At 54.4% G+C, this 18907-nt stretch overlaps 1 protein-coding gene across 1 annotated transcript in view; it reads right to left on the minus strand.

Annotated features, from left to right (window-relative positions):
* RPTOR (regulatory associated protein of MTOR complex 1) overlaps positions 1–18907 on the minus strand; it is a 316057-nt gene that overhangs the window by 91818 nt on the left and 205332 nt on the right. Inside the window, exon 10 of the mRNA XM_035025828.1 lies at positions 6208–6283. Within this exon, the coding sequence (XP_034881719.1) occupies positions 6208–6283 (76 nt within the window). The remainder of the gene's footprint in view (positions 1–6207; positions 6284–18907) is intronic.

The following is an 18907-nucleotide window of genomic DNA, read 5'->3' on the forward strand; positions in this document are numbered from 1 at the left end:
GCAGAGCAGGGGGCGTGTGTGAGCAGACCACACAGGGGCAGGACGACACTGTTGAGATCCCAGATAACTCTTGGCCAGAGCCCCAGGAAGGGGGTCCCTGGGCTGAGGTGCGAAAGGAGCTGAGAGAAGAGTGTTTGGGGGAGAATGTGGGGAATTCTGCCCTGGGCATGTTGAGTTCGAGATGCCTACTGGACACCCTGTGGGCACGGGGCTGAGCTCACAGGGCAGGAGAGAGGTCTGCACGGGAGGCGCAAATTCTGAGAGAAGCGAGGAGGAGCAGGGGGCCCAGGCTGAGCCCAGATGCCAAGGGCGGTTAAGTGCGGAAGGAACATGGGGTGGCGGGCAGGCGGACAGAGCCTGGTTCTGCCTGGTTCTGCGGTGACTGGCTGAGCAGTGTGGAGGTGCAGCCTCGGGCACAGTGGAGTGCACTGGGAAGGGAAGATAATCTGGAGAGTCCAGTGTAGACGGTTCTGTGAGGGGGAAGGACAGAAATGGAGTGGGCTGGAGGGGACAGGGGCCACCTGGTCAGGAACTCCAGTTTAACGGTGGGAGGGTGAGGCGCGTCTGTACGTGGGTGAAGCAGTGGGGGCGGGCAGGGCGGCTGCTCCACCACGAGCTGGGGAGGGCTCTCTGCGGGCGGGAGACGGGGAGGCAGACGGGCCTGGATGCAGGGACGTGGGCACACATGGCAGGGCTCACAGGGGTCTCTCCATCACTTCTATTTCTCAGTGAGACAGGAGGGGAGGACACGGTCGAGCAGAGTGGCATGGGAAGGAACTGTGTGTGGTGACCTCAGTGGGGACACAGGGGTTCTGAGTCCTGCCTGTATGTGGGCACAGGCGGAGGGAACGGGCACCGAGTCACCCAGAGTTGCGATGTACGCAGGAGCCCTGAGGTCAGTGGAGGGAGGGGCCAGCAGGCGGCAGGGCTGCTGGACAATGCACTGGGGTCAGAGTCAGAGTGATGGGGGTGCAGGGACAAGCTGGACAGCCAGCAGTGGGGGCATGGAGGTGGTCTGTCCTTACTGGCCCAGCGGGGGGGGGACGCCTTTACCCGCAGTGACAGGGACCGGGTAAAGCACAGGAACGGCTCAGGCTGAGGGAAGGTCTGGGAACCGAGAAGCCGGGCAGCAGCAGGATGGCTGGGTTTTTCACTCTGACAAAATCACTTTCACCTAACACACAGTTCTGCTGTCCCTGAGCCCCAAACAAGAAGAATCCCAAGTTATAAATCTCTGCCTCCCATCCCTATCCTCCCTGTCCCACGGGGGAAGGTGAGGCTGTTTCAGAGGTGTGTCTGTGAGTAAGGAAGGGGGGCGGGAAGGTGGGAATGTGGCTGTGGCCTGGGGTTCTGGTACATGTGGACCTGTGTGGACATGTGTGTTTACACGACTCTAAGCCGTGGGCAGACCCAGGCCTGCTCACTCCACGCCGTCCACGGAGGAGCCTGGTGGTCAGAGCCACAGTGCTCCCTTAGAAAAGTCTGTCACGTGAGAAGCCAGCGGAGGACACGCACCACCCAGGAATCCATGTTCCTGCAAAGTCAGCTTGCATCACGTGAACCAAATCTGGAGGGCAACCTGTGAATTGGGATGGAGCCCCCAAACCGGCTTTCCTGTTTTTAAGTGTGAATTATTCATCAATTGATTAAAAACAGCAGCCCCGTTAAGCTCTCCCTCCCCACAGGGAGGGAGGAGGGGAGCTCAGGTAATTCACATCATTCCAGCTCTTTTCCCTTCCTTCCAAGTTAGTTTTTGAATTACGGATGTTCGCATGTAGCTCACTGCTGAAAAAACCGTTCCGCACAGCAAGAAGGACAAGCATTCCTCATCTCTTCACCCAAAACTGTCCAAAGGGAAAGCGCCTGCCATCGGAACACGCAGTGAGGTTTGGTGTGCTCCTCATTGTGGGGAAGCCCCCCAACACAGGTGGGGCTCAGCGTCCCAAAGGACGCTCCAGGGAACACCCTGAGAGCTGCCCCACGTGCGTCTGACGATGACTAAGAGCTGGGGCCTGGGCCAGACCTCCAAGATTACCTCCATCATGTCAATGCTGCTGTGCAGATTGTGGGGAGACCGGAGACCAGGAGGGGCGTCCAGAGGACAGCTCATGCAGGCCTGGATGGAGGCTCTGAGTCATGGGGCCATGTGTCCAGGGCCTCCCAGGACAATTCTGAGGCCAGGTGGGCCACTCCACGGTCAGCCCACGGGTCAGATGGCCCGGGCCTGAAAACAGGTGCAAGGGGAAAGGACAAAAAGCGGGGGGCCAGATGGGCACAAAGAGCCACACTTGACCACTGGGGAACCCAGAAAGCCTTTTGCTGTCATTGTTGAGAGAGAGGAAACGGTTAATCTCAACACCCTTCCTCCTCATCCCCCTTGGCGTCCCTGGTCCAGACACACTGACACTGGCTGGTGCCATCCTGACTGTACGGTGACATACTCGCTCCTCATGATGACCTCACCACTTAGAAGAGGAGATAAAACCGCAGTGGCCAGGAGCATTTGGATTCCAGCCCTGTGTCAGAACTCAGCCTGCAGAGGGCTCTCTTTAAGCCCCTCAAGAAAGTCCATTATCCATGCTTCCCACCATGTGCAAATGCTCCTCCCCTCCCCTATGTCAGCAAATGCTGATTCTCATCGGGCTCCTTTCCATTGTTGACTAAAATCTGTCTTCCCAACCACTGACCTTGGAAGAGTGACATACATGCTGGGCTTTGCTTTAGGGTATCTAACAATAAGGTTTTAAGATGAAGCCAGTAATTTATAGGAAAATTATTAGAACAAAGTAGTGAATTTAATAAAGCTGCTGCACAAAATCACCTATAAGCCCTATGTACACAAAGAAAAACAGTAAATGGCATTTAGGAATATACTATTTATAGTCATGTTGACGGATGGGAAGACTCAACATTGTAGAGACGCCCCCAAATCCATCTATGGATCCGTGTAATCTCTGTCAAAATTGCTTTCATAATCAAGCGTGCTCAGTACCCATGCAAGGACAAAGTGACCAACTGGGCAGAGCAGAGAACCCAGAAGCAGCCCCACAAAGATGGTCGCCTGATTCGCTGTAAATAGCACTGGGCGAACTGAACATCCATGTGTGGAAAAGCGTATCGCGAGCCCTACTTCACACCATCCATATAATTAATCCCAGACAGACTGCAGTTCTAAGGGTAAAAGTAAAACAATCGAGCTTTCAGAAGAAAAAGAGAACACCTTCTCAGGGGTGTGCATCTCAAAGTAAACATTTCTTAAGCAGGATACCAAAAGTCTTAAGCATGAGAAAAAAATTGGCAAATTGGATTATGTTAAAACAAGAAACTTCTGTTCAAGAAAAAAAAATACTGAAAAAATGAAAATAAAGTCCAGAGCAAAAGAGAGAGAGAGAGAGAAAAAAAGATATTCGCAATGAGTGACAAAGGATTTGTATTCAGAAGATATAAACGATCACTACAAATCCATAGGAAACACACAAAAGAACAATCAAAAGACTCAATCAGGCAGTTTACAAAAGAGGATATTCAAATGGCCAACGAAAATACAGAACAATGCTCAACACTATTGACCATCAGGGAGATACAAGATAAAATTTCGGTGAAACACCTCTCACACTGAACCAGAATAGCCAAATAAGGGGAAAAAGGGGTAGAAAGTATCAAGCATTTATGAGGATACAGGGCAACGGAAACACTCACAAGGTGTGGGTAGGACTGTAAACTGATGCGGTCACTTTGGAAAACTGCCTGGCAGCATCTACTAAAACTGGCCATATGAATGCTGGCGACCAGAAATTTCACTCCCAATGTGTATCCCTGACATAAATGCACCAAAGGCAAGTAAGAAATTAGCAGCACCCAGGGTGGGCTGGGACCAGCTTGCAGTAAGAGAAGCATTCGCCTTAGGAACAAGATTTAAAGGCACAACAAAAAGCTCAGTAATTGAGATTAAAAAATACTTTAATGCAATATTTAAAAAAATGCGAAAATCCATAATGAACAAAATATCAAAATTTCAAGTAAAGACAGCCTCAGAATTACTGATTTCTCCTTTCCCTCAGGCTCTAATGACTCGGCCTGGCACTGGCCAGCATTATTTGTGGGGGCTGCAACCTGGAAACTCAAAATGCCCACTGGCCAGAGGAGGGGTACATGGCCCCTGGAGAACCCTACGCTGTGACGAGAGCTGCAACCACGGAAGCAGACGTCGTGTTGAACGAAGGCAGTCAGATGCAAAGGCTACATACATCCTGTAGGATTCTATTTACCCAAGTGCACAAAACCAGGCAAGAAAGTAGTTACCCGAGGGGAAAGCCGGTAGAAGGTGGCAGGAAGGGCCTTCTGGGAGCTTCTAACATGTAGCCGCTTGATTTGGGTGCTAGTTACTTGAGTGTGTTCATATTATAAAAACTCCTCAAGCCACACGTTTACGGCGTGCAATTTTCTCTATGTACATTCTGCTCCCAAAAAAGTGAAAGCAAAATAAAAAAGCTAGCATGTGGTCTACATCAGTTACCCCTCCCTGTCACAATTTGGGGGAAATGATTCCCACATGTAGAATACTGATTCCAGCAGATTAGAAATGAAGCACTGAGATCCTTGGAAACATACCTGGCACTGGAGTGGAAGGATAATAATACAGAGACTGTGTTATTTTACATGCGACTATATAGTTCTGATTCTCTAAGGGTACAAAGTAAAACATTACACCGTACAAAAAGCCAAAATCATGTTAGGTTTTCCAAACACATGCTATGGCGACAGGCCCTGGCCTCCTTTGGCGAGCTGAGGCACCGGGGAGGGCTACCCCACTGTGGTGGAGGGGAGGCCAGGGCTGTCCCCACGGACCCCTGTGACTGTGCTCAAGCCCGGTCCCTGCCTCAGAGCTTAGGTCCAACGGGAAGGGGACCCCCGGCTGATGCCAAGCACACTGGTGAGAGCCGAGTGAAGGCTCTGCCAGCTTCCTCTTCAGGGTTTAAAAATGCAAGGCAGTCTGCAACGTAACTTGTGAGTGTGTTTAAAAAAAAAAAAAAAAAAGGGCAGCTGGGGGGGGGGATGGAAATGCCCAGCAAGTGTGGCAAATGTTGACGGCAGGACTAAGTGGTGGGCATACAGGCGCTCACTGTACAATCCTCTCAACAGTGCTGTAGGTTTGGAAGTTTTCAAAATAAAATGTGAAAAATGTCAAGTAATAAAGAAGAAGGAAATAGGAGATAAGAGAGGGAGGCCTCTTAGCTCATCACCCCCACCAGGGATGTCAAGATCATCTGAGGAGTTACACGTACACACACACACCACACAGATATGCACACATGTACACAGACATCCCACAGAGATACACACATACACATACGTGTACCCTCCACACCCCATGCCTGACCTGAGCACTCAGCCTGTATGAACTCCTTTAGTCCTCCTATGCCCCTTTAATTGCAAACCACCCTGATTCCCCTGTAAAACGAGGAAACTGAGGCACTGGGGAGCGAGCCTGCCCCTGTAGTCTTGAGTGGGGTCAGAGATGAAGGTGTGGGTAGAGAAAGCCAGTGGCTCTGACCCTCCAGCCCCACCCTCCATGGCCTAGAGCCACTCACTTTGCTCTGCTGCCCTGGACCTCCCAGACCTGGAAGCCTCCCTGACCCTTGGGGTCAGAAGGTGCATGTGCGCAGACGTGAGTGACCCTCCTCCTTCCTCAGGGCCCTTGAGGGAGGGGCTGGGTCTGGTGCCCATGCACTCCGACTCGATACATGAATCCTGAATGAAAACACAGAGGCCGGGAAGCAGATGAAGCAAGGGTGACTCTGAGTGAGGGGCTGTGCGACCCCTGGTGAGTCAGTCCCCTGAGAGGCCTGGGGACCAGATGTTCCCTCAGTGCTGAGCTTTACACCCTCAGGTTCTAGTCAGGAGTTTTGGGAAACCCATAATCCATTCCAGTTAAAAGGCAGAGCCTGGAACACGGGGTCAGGGAGCGTGCATTAAGAAAAGCAGATTGACAAGAACATCACTTTTAAGAGAGAACATTTCCTGAGCTCACCATTTCAAAATCTCGAACCCCTGGCTGATGTAATCTTTCAAACTTCCACTAACGGCACCTTTTCCCAGGCGGGCGAAGAAAATCTGACGACCCAGAGCCCTAGGGGCTCTGCAGACCAGGGGCCCAGGGACAGAGCCCCCCTGGTGGACCACGCGGATGCCCTTCTCGGGACTCACCCGAAATGCGGTGCCTTCCTCGATGATGGTTGGCAGCTGAGAGAGGCAAATGTCGACGGCAAGGTCCCAGGCTTGCCTGCGGAGAGAACAGAGGCCTTACTGACCGCTTCTCCGGGAGAGGCCCTGGTTGCGTCTGGGCGGAGCCATGGCCGCGGGTCCTCAGGAGAAGCAGGAAGACATCTGGAAGCCCACTAGAGCCATTTGTTTATTTAACATTGGTTCTCTTCAAATTTACATGAGAAGAGCTTGGGAAAACTAAAGGGACTCGCCTCACTTTCACTGTAGCTTCAGCCCCGCACTTGATGGCAACAGGCTGCCCACACCCACAGAGCAGCCGTGGCCCCGCGGTGGCTGGACAGTGACAGGGGCACAAATACCCCATGCTGCTTCATCAGCAACGGCCAGTGTGGTGCCAGAAGGAGGTGGGTCCGTCAGTGGACCCCCCGTCCTGAGCGTCCCCCCGCCCCAGAGTCAGGACTGGCCCTGCACCACCACCCTGCCCAGTGCAGGGCCTGGACCTGTGCCCACGGGAGCCTCTCGGGGACGAGGCTGGCAGTGCTTATTTGAGGGGATAGCAAGTCTCTCCCATGTGTGACCCTGGCCACCTCTCCACCGGTTTCTCAAGGCATCGGGACCTGGCTCAAAACACGTACAACATGGCGAGAGCACCTGCTGGCCTGGCTCCGGCGCATGTGGCTCCAGCTCCCCGGGTTCTTGGGAGACCTGGGGTAGCAGGCGCCCTGGTGGGGCCCCGATCAACAAGGGATGCTCATAGCGTTCAGTGTTAGTTCTAAACTGATGCAGATGATCACCTCCCTCTCTCTACAGCCACGGATGGAAGCATGGACACTGGGGACACAGGGGTTCCTTCGCCCCTGCTCTGCCCCTTCCCTTCCTCATGGAGACAAAGTGGGGATCAGCACGCAGATCTGGTTTTCAGCACGGCCGCCTCTCCTCCCAGGGAAGTTCCGGAGAGGTGGGATTCCACCTACTGTTTATGAGACTGGCGGCCCCGTTTCTCCACATCCCCAGAGACGACCACACTGGGAATGAAAAATGTAAACAACCAGAAACACAGGAAATGTGTAAGACAAACAAAAGCCTAGAGGGCTCTCTGTCATTACTGAAATACATGGAATATATTCCAGTTTTCCCGACCGGCCCCTCTGAACAAGCACGCCCTTCCCCCACCAATCTAATTAAGAGGCAATCAGCGCGTAATCAAAAGTGCCTCAAAGAACAGGCAATAAATAGTTCCCATATGCTCCATAAGTGCCCAGGCTGCAGGCGAAATGGTTCTTCAGCAGCGCTGAGGGAGATATCTGCTCTTTGTTAGACAGAAGCAGAGTCAATTACTGCAATTAAACCCTATAAAAATTCCTTGACTTTAATCAAATAAAAACTTTGAACTTCAGGAGTTGGAAGAAAGTGTGTACAAGCTGGGGGCAGGGAAGTGTGAAGTGGGCGCAGGGGGGTGTCCAGGGCGCTGGCTGCGAAGCCTGGCTCTGGGCCCCAGCAGTCAGCTACAGCGCTATGGGCGTGCCTGGGAACCATGCCTAGATAGGCAGCGCCCTGCCCTCTCTCAGCCCCAGCTCACCAAGACCACGAGGCAGGAAGAATCCTACCCCGAAAAGGCCCCCACCCCCGGCAGCTGTCCATGGTCCTGGCTGGGTGTTAGGGACAGAGTATTGGGGGAACCAGGCTGCACTGGGAGAGGCCACCAGGCGGTCTCCTGATGCCGGCTCCCTCCCTCCAGAGAGTGAAAGCCCCGTGGAGCCCCATCAGGGCCGGGGTGGGGAGGGGTGGGGGGGTGGTGACAGTCCTTCCGAGAGTGTGCTCTGCGTCAGCACTGGCCAGCCTGACAGCTCCCGGAAGTGAGTCCTCAAGCACCCAGGATGTTTCATTTGTGACAGGGACTCTGGGGGCTGCGAACATGGCAGGGAGCCCCGGAGCTGAGAGCGAGGCAGAGAAGCTGCTCAGGGCCATGGAGAGAGGGACACAGCTGTGTGAGTGAGAGAGAAAAGGGACTTGGCCCACGGTGCTGAAAATGGCAGCACTCGGGAGAACATCGAAGACCTACGGAAGCCGGACGGTCAAACGTGATGACCGGTGCGCGTGGAGCTGCAGCAGGCCGGTGACCCTCTCCAGGCCTCTGGCTGTTGGTGCTTACGAGGGGAAAGGTCCACTCAGGGGACCTGAGCTCCCACGAAAGCCCAGCAGCACAGTGGCGCTCTCTGCCAGCGTCCTTTCAGTTGGCTAAAGCCGGCTGCATTTTCTAGGGTAAGATCGAAATGAATGTGGAGTCTTAATTCGGGTTCTCACTCAGGGAGAGTGGGAACGTGAATCCTGGGAAGCCTGAGGCCGTGGCGGTGGGCTGCCGGGCTCCGTGCGCTCTGGCGCCCCGGCAAGCGCCAACCCGGGAGGGTGTCTGCGTTCACACTTCCCACTGCCCACGAAGCGGCTGCACCGGCACATCGTGGGGGGCGGGGGGGGGCGACAGCCTGACCGGCTGATCCGATCCCGGTGGTGTGGAGCAGTGGTTCCCTGCGCTGTGGGCTGCTCCATGAGTCACTGCCCGGAAAACGTGCCGTGCAGGCAAGAGCTCGGGTTTTCAGGAAACGGGCCTCTGATGGCAGCCGCCCAAGGAGTGGGTTGGCAGAAGAGCCTTCCAAGATTGCGCGGCCTCCATCTGCAGCCATCGCTCAGCGGGAGAGGCGCCCTCGACAGGAACGGAAAGCACAGGTTATTACTGTGGAGAGAGGCGAGGTTTCGGGACCTGCAGAAATCGAAAGTGAAGGAGAACGAGTCCCTGATGGCTTCACATCAAAAATTCAACAGGAGCCCACGCCGAGCGCTTCATCATTAGCGCCCCGCCTGAAGTAAAGTGCAAATGTAGATTACGTTGTGTCTTAACCTCAATTTCTGCTCGGCTTTGTTCCCTTCTTTCCCCTGCTCAAAATTCAACTTCTCCATCACCATCCAAGGACTATATAACTGGACGGCACGTTATTTATTGCAGGCGCTCTCTCCAACAGCCTTGGCTGTGGGCTCCCTGGGAACGCACAGCTCTGGCCTATTTACAAGGAGGGGGAGAAGGAGCAAGGGGCACTGTTTTCATGTGTTTTGTCACCAAACCAGCTCTGCTGTAAGCCCACGCGAGCAGCGAGCACCCAGTCGCCTCGGCAGAACCTGAGCACAGCTGAGCACGACCTTCTTGGTGTCTGGGCCTCATGTTCTCCCACCTCTGCACCTGATCCCACCGCCTGTTCCCTCACTTCCTGTATGGACAGGAGTGTGAGCCAGACACCTGCCACCCGGGGCGTTCCCCGCCTCCCTGGCTGAGGTGCATGAGAAACAGCCACCAGGCGACAGCAGAAACGAGCTCTGCCCACGGGTTGCCACTGCAGGGCAGCCGGAAGCCCGGGTCCCGGCAGCTCACACTCAGGCTACGTGGAAAGAGACTCTCCCTCACGAAGCCACTGGATTCTGCATTGCCAACTAACCTGTATTTCAACCACTAGCTCTATCCTCCGGCAGGGGAGGGGGAGGAGGCTTCCCACTGCAGCCGAGTCAGCGTATCAGCAGGGGTGAGGCTGCAGGCCCCACATCACTGCCTGACCCGGTATTTATACCCCGTATTTCTGACCACTGACTTTGACTTTATAAAGAAATAAAGATTATCACCATCTCAGGTGGTTTCCTACTCCCTAGATCTCCACTGGGGTAGCATGGCTGAACTTGAAGCCTTCCTGCTAAATTCATCTGGAACACCAGGACAGTCCAGAAAGCACGCCTGTGCTCATCTCCTTAGAAACCATCTTAGCAAGCGCAGGAACCGCAGCCAAAGCAGGGCTGACACCCCATGTCTGGGAAATGCAAGTGCAGACAAACACTTCCCCCAAGCCCCGGAAAGAGAGAGGAAACATGCAAGCCTGACCTTCGTGCTCTCTTCCCACCTTTACGTGTGTCGGTTTTTTTAGTGTGTGGGCGAGTTGTGTATGGGACCAAGACTTTGTCACCGTGGACACCCCCTGGGAAGCAAAGACTGTCTGTGTGGGTGTTCTAGCTGCCCCTGGTATGAACGGAGAGCAAGGCTCGTCCAAAATGGCCCCATGGGAAAGCCGCAGGTGGACGTTAAAGCCAGTCAATACAAGGGGTCCAGGACTTGGGTCACTTTTGACAGAGAACTTGGGAAAACCATTTTAAAAACTGGCATCACTCCTAATGTGGGGGGTGGTGGAGTCTATTTACCACTGGGTGAATCCCCTTGAATTCTGTGTGTGCTCAATGAATTTGCCCTGGCCAGAAACCCCTGTGTCTCCACGTGCTTTGGTGGCAGTGACGGGAGGGAGCGCCAGCATGGTGGGTCCCGTGGCAGGCCAGCTGCTCATCCAGGAGCCCAGGACCATGGTGCTGCCTCGGCACAGATGCGGGAGCCGGGAGGGCCTGCACTGGGAGAGGCCACCAGGCGCCGAGGGCAACTGATCAACCAGACGACATTTCTGGCCATTACTGCTTCATTATGTTCCTACAAGCATCTCCTTCTTGAAATCTACAGCCTGATTTCACATTCAGCTCCTTATCAAAGTCGGTTAATGGTATAATTTTCAGCATTTAATGGGATTGACTAATGTTTACTCTTTGGCCACAGACTCATGCTGGCACTGTCGTTAGGAAAATCCCATCTGGAGGAACCGTGTGTTGTACGCACACGACTCTCCTCCTTGGAAATCTCATCACCACTGATTTCTGTAAGAGAACCCTGTAGTTTTACTTACACGGCATTTCTCAGCATATCAGGATAGGAAGCCATGATCTCAAGCCTTTCAAAAAAAGATTCCAATTGGAGAGGACCCTTGGATGCGCACAGTGAAGCAGGATGGGCTCATGGAAGGAGTGCAGGCCGTCGTGCCAAGATGTGGGCAGGCGGCACCACCATGGATGCCTTCCCACCACATGGCTACCAGGCTTCAAGGGCCCGGGGGGCACCAAGGTGCTGAATTCCCACTTCTACCCCAAGGGAATCCATGGTCGTGGTCTCCCAAAGTGTCCCTAGCGGGCTGCAATGGGTCCCCCATGGGTTTGGTCTGGTCCTCAAAAAGTTTTTTCAAAGTACTGTACTGGCTATGAACATACGTACATATGTATGTATGTATTTAGATTTACTTATTTATGTGAGAGAAATAGAGAACACATGTGCATGTGTGCGGGGGGCAGGCATGGGAGAGGGAGAGAAAATCCCAAGCACGCTCCCCGCTGAGCACAGAGCCCCCCACGGGGCTCGATCTCATGACCCTGAGATCCTGACCTGAGCCGAAATCAAGAGTTAGATGCTTAACCAACGGAGCCACCCAGGCGCCCCTGGCTATCTACATTTTAAAATAAGGAGGGGCGCCTGGGTGGCTCCATTGGTTAAGCGACTGCCTTTGGCTCAGGTCATGATCCTGGAGTCCCGGGATCGAGTCCCGCATCAGGCTCCCTGCTCGGCGGGGAGTCTGCTTCTCCCTCTGACCCTCCCCCCTCTCATGTGCTCTCTCTCATTCTCTCTCTTTCAAATAAATAAATAAAAATCTTTAAAAAAAAATAAGGAAGTTGTAAGTGAAAATATGAATTTATGGCTACTCTTTAAAAAGCTACTGTGGGGGCGCCTGGGTAGCTCAGTCGTTAAGCGTCTGCCTTCGGCTCAGGTCATGATCCCAGGGTCCTGGGATCGAGTCCCACATCGGGCTCCCTGCTCGGCGGGAAGCCTGCTTCTCCCTCTCCTGCTCCCCCTGCTTGTGTTCCTGTTCTCGCTGTCTCTCTCTGTCATATAAATAAATAAAATCTTAAAAAAAAAAATAAAAAGCTACTGTGGGCTCAAACTGCCATCAGGAGCAGCACTGGGGCTGAGTGCCAACGATGCAGCCCTGCCGTCAGCACCTGGCGCGACCAATGGCCCTCCCGCCCCTCATCACTGCCCCACAGGACCGACAGACACCCTTCAGGGTCGGCCACCGGAGCAGACCGGGCACAAGGACACTCCTGCTGCCTGAAGCCCTTCAAGGCTCACTGCCCCCGAATTCTGCCCCAACAGAGAACGCACTCTTGGGAGTCGGGCCACTCTGTGCCCCGCTGCACATTTCCTGCAAAGCCATCCTTCTATGGTCCACACCCCTGACGAGGTTCTCCTCCCACAGGCAGCAGCTGGCACACCAGGGCCCTTCCGACCAGAGTCTGCGTGTGCTGCTGGTGCGAGGGGCCCTGTGCAGGGGACGGACACGAACCCGGGCAGTCCACGTCCCCTCTCTCGACACGGCCTGATGGGTCACTCACCCACAGTACCCTCCGGCCTGTCCAGCACCGCCCGCGCTGCGGCTTCCTGTCCCACCACACGCCCTCACGGAGGAGCCCCCCGCTTTGGAGATGCCAAGTCGTCCCTCTTGGCCAGGAAGGGACAGTGGCTCCGGACATGCCACACCTGCCTCCCGAGCCCGTTCCCTCGTGCACTAAGCTGAGAAAAGAAGGTCTGTCGCCAGACTGTCAAGGATTAGTAAGATAATGCACGCTAAACACCCGGTAAAGGGCCTGGCACTTAGTCGGTGCTCAACAAACGTCAACCATTCACACTGTCACCTGCACGTGAACTGCCCTGAACCTTCGCACTTCCAGGGTCTGCTGGACGCACGCCTAGCAGGCTCACCGCGGAGCTCGCTCCAGCACCTCCCGCTGCCCGTGGGCCTGCTCTCGGGGTTGGTCACGGGCAGCACTTTCCAGGCAGAGCCCTGGAGAGGTCCCACTGTCCAGCCTGTCCTTCATACCCTGGATGTAATCGGTCACCAAGCCCTGTCCAACTCAGCAGATAAAACACTCCGAAATCTGGCTCCTCGCATCAAGCCACACCACCACGGCCAGGACCCCAACGCAACATGCTGCTCAATCCCAGCCGCTCCTGACGCCGTTCCTCCCGCATCATCGGCCGGGGTCCTGGCTCCTGGCCCGCCCCGCTCGCCACAAGCACATGAGGCTCATTCTCTGCAGCTCCGGCCACAGCCATACCCCTGCCTCCTGCTCCAGGGGGTTCCACTTCTCGGCTCTCCCAACCACAGCCCTCCTCTCGCCTGCAGGACGTGGCCCAGCATTCCATCATCTGCGTGTCCTCCTGCTTCTGTGAGCCATGGGCACTCTTCCTTGCAGCACATGCACTGCAGGACAACCCCCTCCTCTAGGCTGCAATCCCCTTTGGGGCGAGACCGCATTTTTGATGTTTGGGTGTCTCCACATCTAAGCCCAGTGCACCCTGGGGCTTTGCCCACCTCCATCTCCTTGGGCTCAGACAGGACACTCGCACTCGCACTGGACACGGGCTGCTCGACCAGGCCAGGACGCCGACAGGTATGGGGAGGTGAGTCAGGACTCAGAGCTCCCAGGCAGGGCTGGTGCGGGCGGACCGGAAGCTTTGTGGGGAAGCTGCCCAGTAGGCTGTCTTGCTCTGGTCCCAGGAGCCTCTTGGGTTCTGCTGAGGGCACAGGGCCAAGGAGCCCCCAGCCTCCTTCTGACCAGGGCCCATCCCTCCACAGAAAGGCTGTTCTTTACGAGTGCTCCTCAGCTGTGTTCAAGCTCCATGACGACAAAGGCTGTGCTGGTCTTTCCCAGGCTGGGTCCCCAGGACCTGACAGTCAATAGACATTTGGGCATTATTTCATACTTTTCTAGAGTGGCTTTTTAAAACCTTTATGAGGCCCACCCAGTGCCCTGTGCTTGGCCGGGGTGCAAGCTCTCCACACAATGGACTGTTTCAAGGAAAACCCTACTGGCCGTACAAACTCGGGACTGAGTCTAATGTGTGTGCGTGATTTCCAGCTTGGAATTTTAACCAGCTCTTGTCACAACATTTGAAACATATCAAGTGAGACCAAGTCCCAGCACCAAACCTTAAGGGATTCTACCAGTCACACACGTTTTGTGCAAAGAAGTGCTCAACATTTCTTCTATCTCCAGTTTTGTATTTTGACAAATAATGCCTTAATTATAATGACTCACTTGTTAAAAAATAGCTTTCGGTGTCTCAAAAGCTTAAAAGAAATCTAGATGCAGACTTTAAATTGCAAAAGCAATTATCTGCCGACCTTTAAAATGGAGAGCCCGCCCTCTGCTCCAAGGCCCAGGCGCCCCACCACTCGCCCAGCCCCAGGTCGCCACTCTGTTCTTTTTCTCTGCACATGATATAGATCGTAACGGGGATGGGATTCTGTTGTTGCTACAGCTTGGGGTCTGCTCTTGTCACCTAACACATTTTGCCTACTAGTAAATAATTTCCACAAACATGATTTTAAGAGTGCTTACGCTCTTTCAAGTACACGTACCTTAATTACACACCTGCTCTGTTAGGTACCAGGGTTAGTCCCATTTCTCCCTTCTAAAATTCTGACAAATGGATTTGTCAAAATCTTTCAGAATGTCTCATGTTCCTTGGTTTTTCCTCAGCACCTGCCGAATCACCCCCCCGAGCTGGGACAGGAGGATGCAAAGTGGACGGCACAGGCAGGGGCAGGGACCAGGGAGCCTGAGGCCAGCAAGGCCATGACCGAGGGCAGAGGTGCAGGGTCGGGTGGTTCCAAGGCATTCATGGGTAGGACATGGCAAGACAAATCAGATTCCAGAATGGTTGCTGATGCCAGGCCACTTCCAATGTCCAGCTGAAGGAAGAGGCCCAGAGCTCTGTCCCCGCAGGTGAGGCTGGCTGAACCCCGGCATGGGAGGGGGCTGAGCTGAATGTGAACTACAGAAGGGATTTGGGCAGCAAGGTCCTTCTGGTGGAATCCAGCTGCCCTGCCTCACCCAGCAGGGCCCAGGGCCACTCCTCCACCATGACAGCTTCCTGACAGATGACGGAGATACTGTGACTACCCGGTGTCTACCCGCGTCCCTGTCACAGATCTAGAAGCCTGCGTGCATGTACACATACGTACTGACGAGTCCGCGCGCAGCCATCTGGGCCTGCACTGCCCGTCGGTCGTGGCCGGGCCCACCGTGTGGCTACTTGCTCACCTCCCTGCGTCTCACATGCTCACCTGCAAAATGGGGCTGTTGGCAATAACATGTCTGTCACGAGGGGCATGACTTAGTACATGGAAAGCATTTACAACATACGACCCATAGGACGTCACTGGTGTGATTATTTTTATATCCAGCACCTTTTGATCTTCTGCTGTGACTTGTCTGTGTCTCTGCCTCAGTAAAGACCACGACACACCATCCTGTCACCCGCCCACACCCTGCCTTCTGCACATAATTCCCACGGACTCTCCAGCTGTCTGCCTGCAGTAAGATGCTGCTCATGCTACAGACTGACGGTGGCCGCCAGGATGCCTGCCTCCCGGGCGCCCCTTGGACGGGCCTGGGACTGACTTCCAACAAAATTCAGCAAAGGGGACGCTGTCCCCAATGCTATGTCAAAGCGTGTAAGACTGCCGTGCCCTTGCTGGCTGAGGAGGCTCGAGGCACACAGGGGACTCCACGTGGCAGGGACTGTGGGTCCTTGCAGCCTGGTGAGGCCCCCGGCAAACCAGCCCCCCGCCCCACAGAAACATCATAACCATGTGTGCTTTAAGCCACACAACGTGCAGGAGTGTGGCTGTTCAGCAACAGGTAATGAATATATTCCGTGACTCTTCTTCAGACTGCAGGATTTCTATTTCTAAATAGAAGACTGCATCCGTTGGAGAAACAGCCAACAGGCTTTCTCACAACATGCATTTAGTTTGTTGGCTGGTTCCTGTGTTCCCTTTCATTTTGGCACAGGGGCCCTGGCTTTTAGTCGCCCTTCCTGTGCTAAGCCTGAGTTCAGTGGGAGCCACGGACGCCTCACCTGTCCCTTCCCACCAGGTGGAGAGCTGACAAAATGGCTTCTTCCTTTCACGTGAAACACCCGAAGGGCACACAAGATATATACTTAAGGTTCAGGTTCAAAGAGAAAAGGAAAAAAAATCCAAAGCACCTAAGTTCCCTTGGCCATGAAGGGAAAACCAAACCCACCAGCCACAGCCGGTCCACAGGGTCCTCCATACTGGGGCCCAGAGCTGCTGGAGACAGCAAGGCCCACCGTCGGCAGCCACCAAGGAGTGCTTACGCTTCTCCTCTCTGGCTTGCTTTTACCTTAAATCTTTCCTCCAAAAGTGTCTATTGAACTACATTATGGAAAGACCATAACGCACAGCAAAACAGGCTGGAGAGGAAGGAGGAAGGAGGGCGAGAGAGGAGGTGTATCTCTGTCCCCTCCCTCTTTTCCCGCTGGAGGGACTCCTTCCATGGGACGATCACAAGGCGGCAGGGCGGCGTCTGTCCTCAGCTTGGGAGCACTGGGATGGCACTGTCACAATCTGACTTCTATGGACACGCTCATGTGAACAAAATTCACTCCCAGCAGCTGGTGGGAGCTGGACCGTCCTGTGGTCCCTGTGACAGACCTCGTAGGTTCTGGTGACAAGCGCCATAGAACCAACTGGAAAGAGGCTCATTTTTCTGGATGAGGAAAAAGTATGTGCTTTAAGGAAACAGGCTGGACAGGAGACAGGAAGTTGGAGGCCTCGAGGAGACCCAATTCCACTTCACGCTTCCGCCTCTAAGAAAGGACCCATAAGACAGCGGGAGCCCAGCACAGCGGCATGGCCCTCTCAGGATGACGAGAACTGTTCTGAAGGGTCACCCCATCCTCTGAGCAGCACAGGGTCAAGGGTCGGCTCAGTGGGGCCGCCAAGACCGTGTTGCCGGTTGACTTTCCTCTCTGCCCAACCCTGCCGCCTCCCGTGCCAGGTCTGGTCTGGGAGCACTCCCCAACAGCACCTGGTGCCAAGCACCAGCTCTGGTGCGAGTCCAACCTGCCACAGCTGGAATCCACCTGACAGGGAGCAGGAGGGCAGCAGGCCAGAGGACGCTCTGCACGATGGGGGACCGTGAAGGCTGAGTGAGCTTCGAGACCCAGGCTTCAGGGTATGTTCTAGCCGCACAGGGGCCTGAAGTGCTCAGGGAGGCCAGACCAAGAGAGGGGGACAGCCCGGGTGTACAGAGATGGCTGCTAGCATTCCACCTGCCTCAGAATACCGCGAGGCTCTCCCCACCTTCACGTGGGGCTCTGTGGATCGCTGTATCATTCACGTTTCTGTGCACAACACATAAATACACATGCTTTATGAGATTCACAGGAGCTAACTTCGCAGGAGAAAGGGCCATATTCCCAGCCTTTGGTGCCAGCAAGAAAAGGTATCCTTAACAGTGATGGTGGGATCATGATCACGTCTAAATTCTGGACCTTAAGCAGTTCTTACACAAGCTCCCAAGTTCAGAAACATGCTAAGAGGCCAATCCTGGGGAAAGGCATCAGTGAAGATGAGTGGAGGCTGGCCGTCTGCACCTGCCTCCTTCCCCGGCCGCCCTCACTCCGGCCCCGTCCGCGCGGTCTGCTCACTGCTCTGGTCCTGGTCTTTGCCATCTTGCACGATGGGGTTTTTTACTCCATGCCACTGAGCCTATCTTACAGGAGGTGTTTCTACAGCCAGAGAAGCGTGCACTAACAGGAACACACTGGGGGGCTGTGCTAGGGCTCGGGTAGAAGGGGACAGGAGGACGCAGGCCACTTCCCTCTGACAGTCAGTGCCTTGCGCCCACTCACGTCTCCATCTCACAAGGAACCCGCTCGGCCCACGGGGCCCTGTGGCCTGGAGGGCATGTCACTGGGCAGCTGGTGTGGTGCCCATTTCCTATGGCTTCCCCAGTTTTCCTCCCAAGACCACACGTGGCACTGACCCCATGTGGTTTTTTTTCCCTTTTCTTCCCTTTTTTAAATAATAAATGTTTTATAAAAACCTGGTTCAGAAGAAAGAGACAGGATTCAAGACATCACTTTTCTTAAGGGAGAAGGCTGTTTTGAGGATCCAATCTTCCAGAAACGTCCGTCTTTACTCTAACGATTCACTCTACGTACCAGGAAGGACTTTGAGCACCCTCCCAATTCCGGCCCGTGGAGCAGCGGGAGCGAACTGCGCTCCACCATTCCGTGCGCACACGACCTCCTTGACGCACGGTGATTCTGCCCTGGCCTGTGCCTCCCACGGCCGCGCTGCTTTACTCTATAAACTCTGGAAGCAAGTGCGGATGATGCATGTTCCAACTCTCTGTGTATAGTCCGCTGCTCTGCCCAGCACAGCACGCCCCGATTTACCTCACAGAGGAGGATATTCCTTCCCGATTTCCCTTCAGTGGAGGAGGGCAGTGAGTCCACAAACCTGTCCTTAGTTCTCCAGGTTTTCAGTGTCGGGGGAAAGCGGTCAGGCACATATTAAAAAAAAAAATCACTAGCGGAAACAAGCCTGGCCATGAAAATACACCGTGAGTCACATGCTGTTTTTAAGTATCTGCATTAGGGCTTCTCCCATGGACGGACACAACTCAGACCCACTTCTCCTCTGCTATCACCCCGTTTTCGTACGGCTCCAAACTGCTCGTGGTACAAAAACGAGGAAACAGGAAGGAACCGACGCCTTCTGATACGATACATGAATTACAGACAATTCACAGCAGTACCCTTGTTACCACTCTTACAGGAGCATAAGCAGCAACAGTCCCATTTGGGGGGACTATGATCAATGGTCATGAAGACCTCACCCGTGTGCGGGGTGTGCACGTGTGTGTGCTTCTGTGACGTAAGCACACACGTTAGCTGGTC

Source organism: Mirounga leonina, unplaced genomic scaffold (assembly GCF_011800145.1).
Source record: "Mirounga leonina isolate KUSES-001 unplaced genomic scaffold, KU_Mleo_1.0 Mir_197, whole genome shotgun sequence".
NCBI lineage: Eukaryota > Metazoa > Chordata > Mammalia > Carnivora > Phocidae > Mirounga > Mirounga leonina.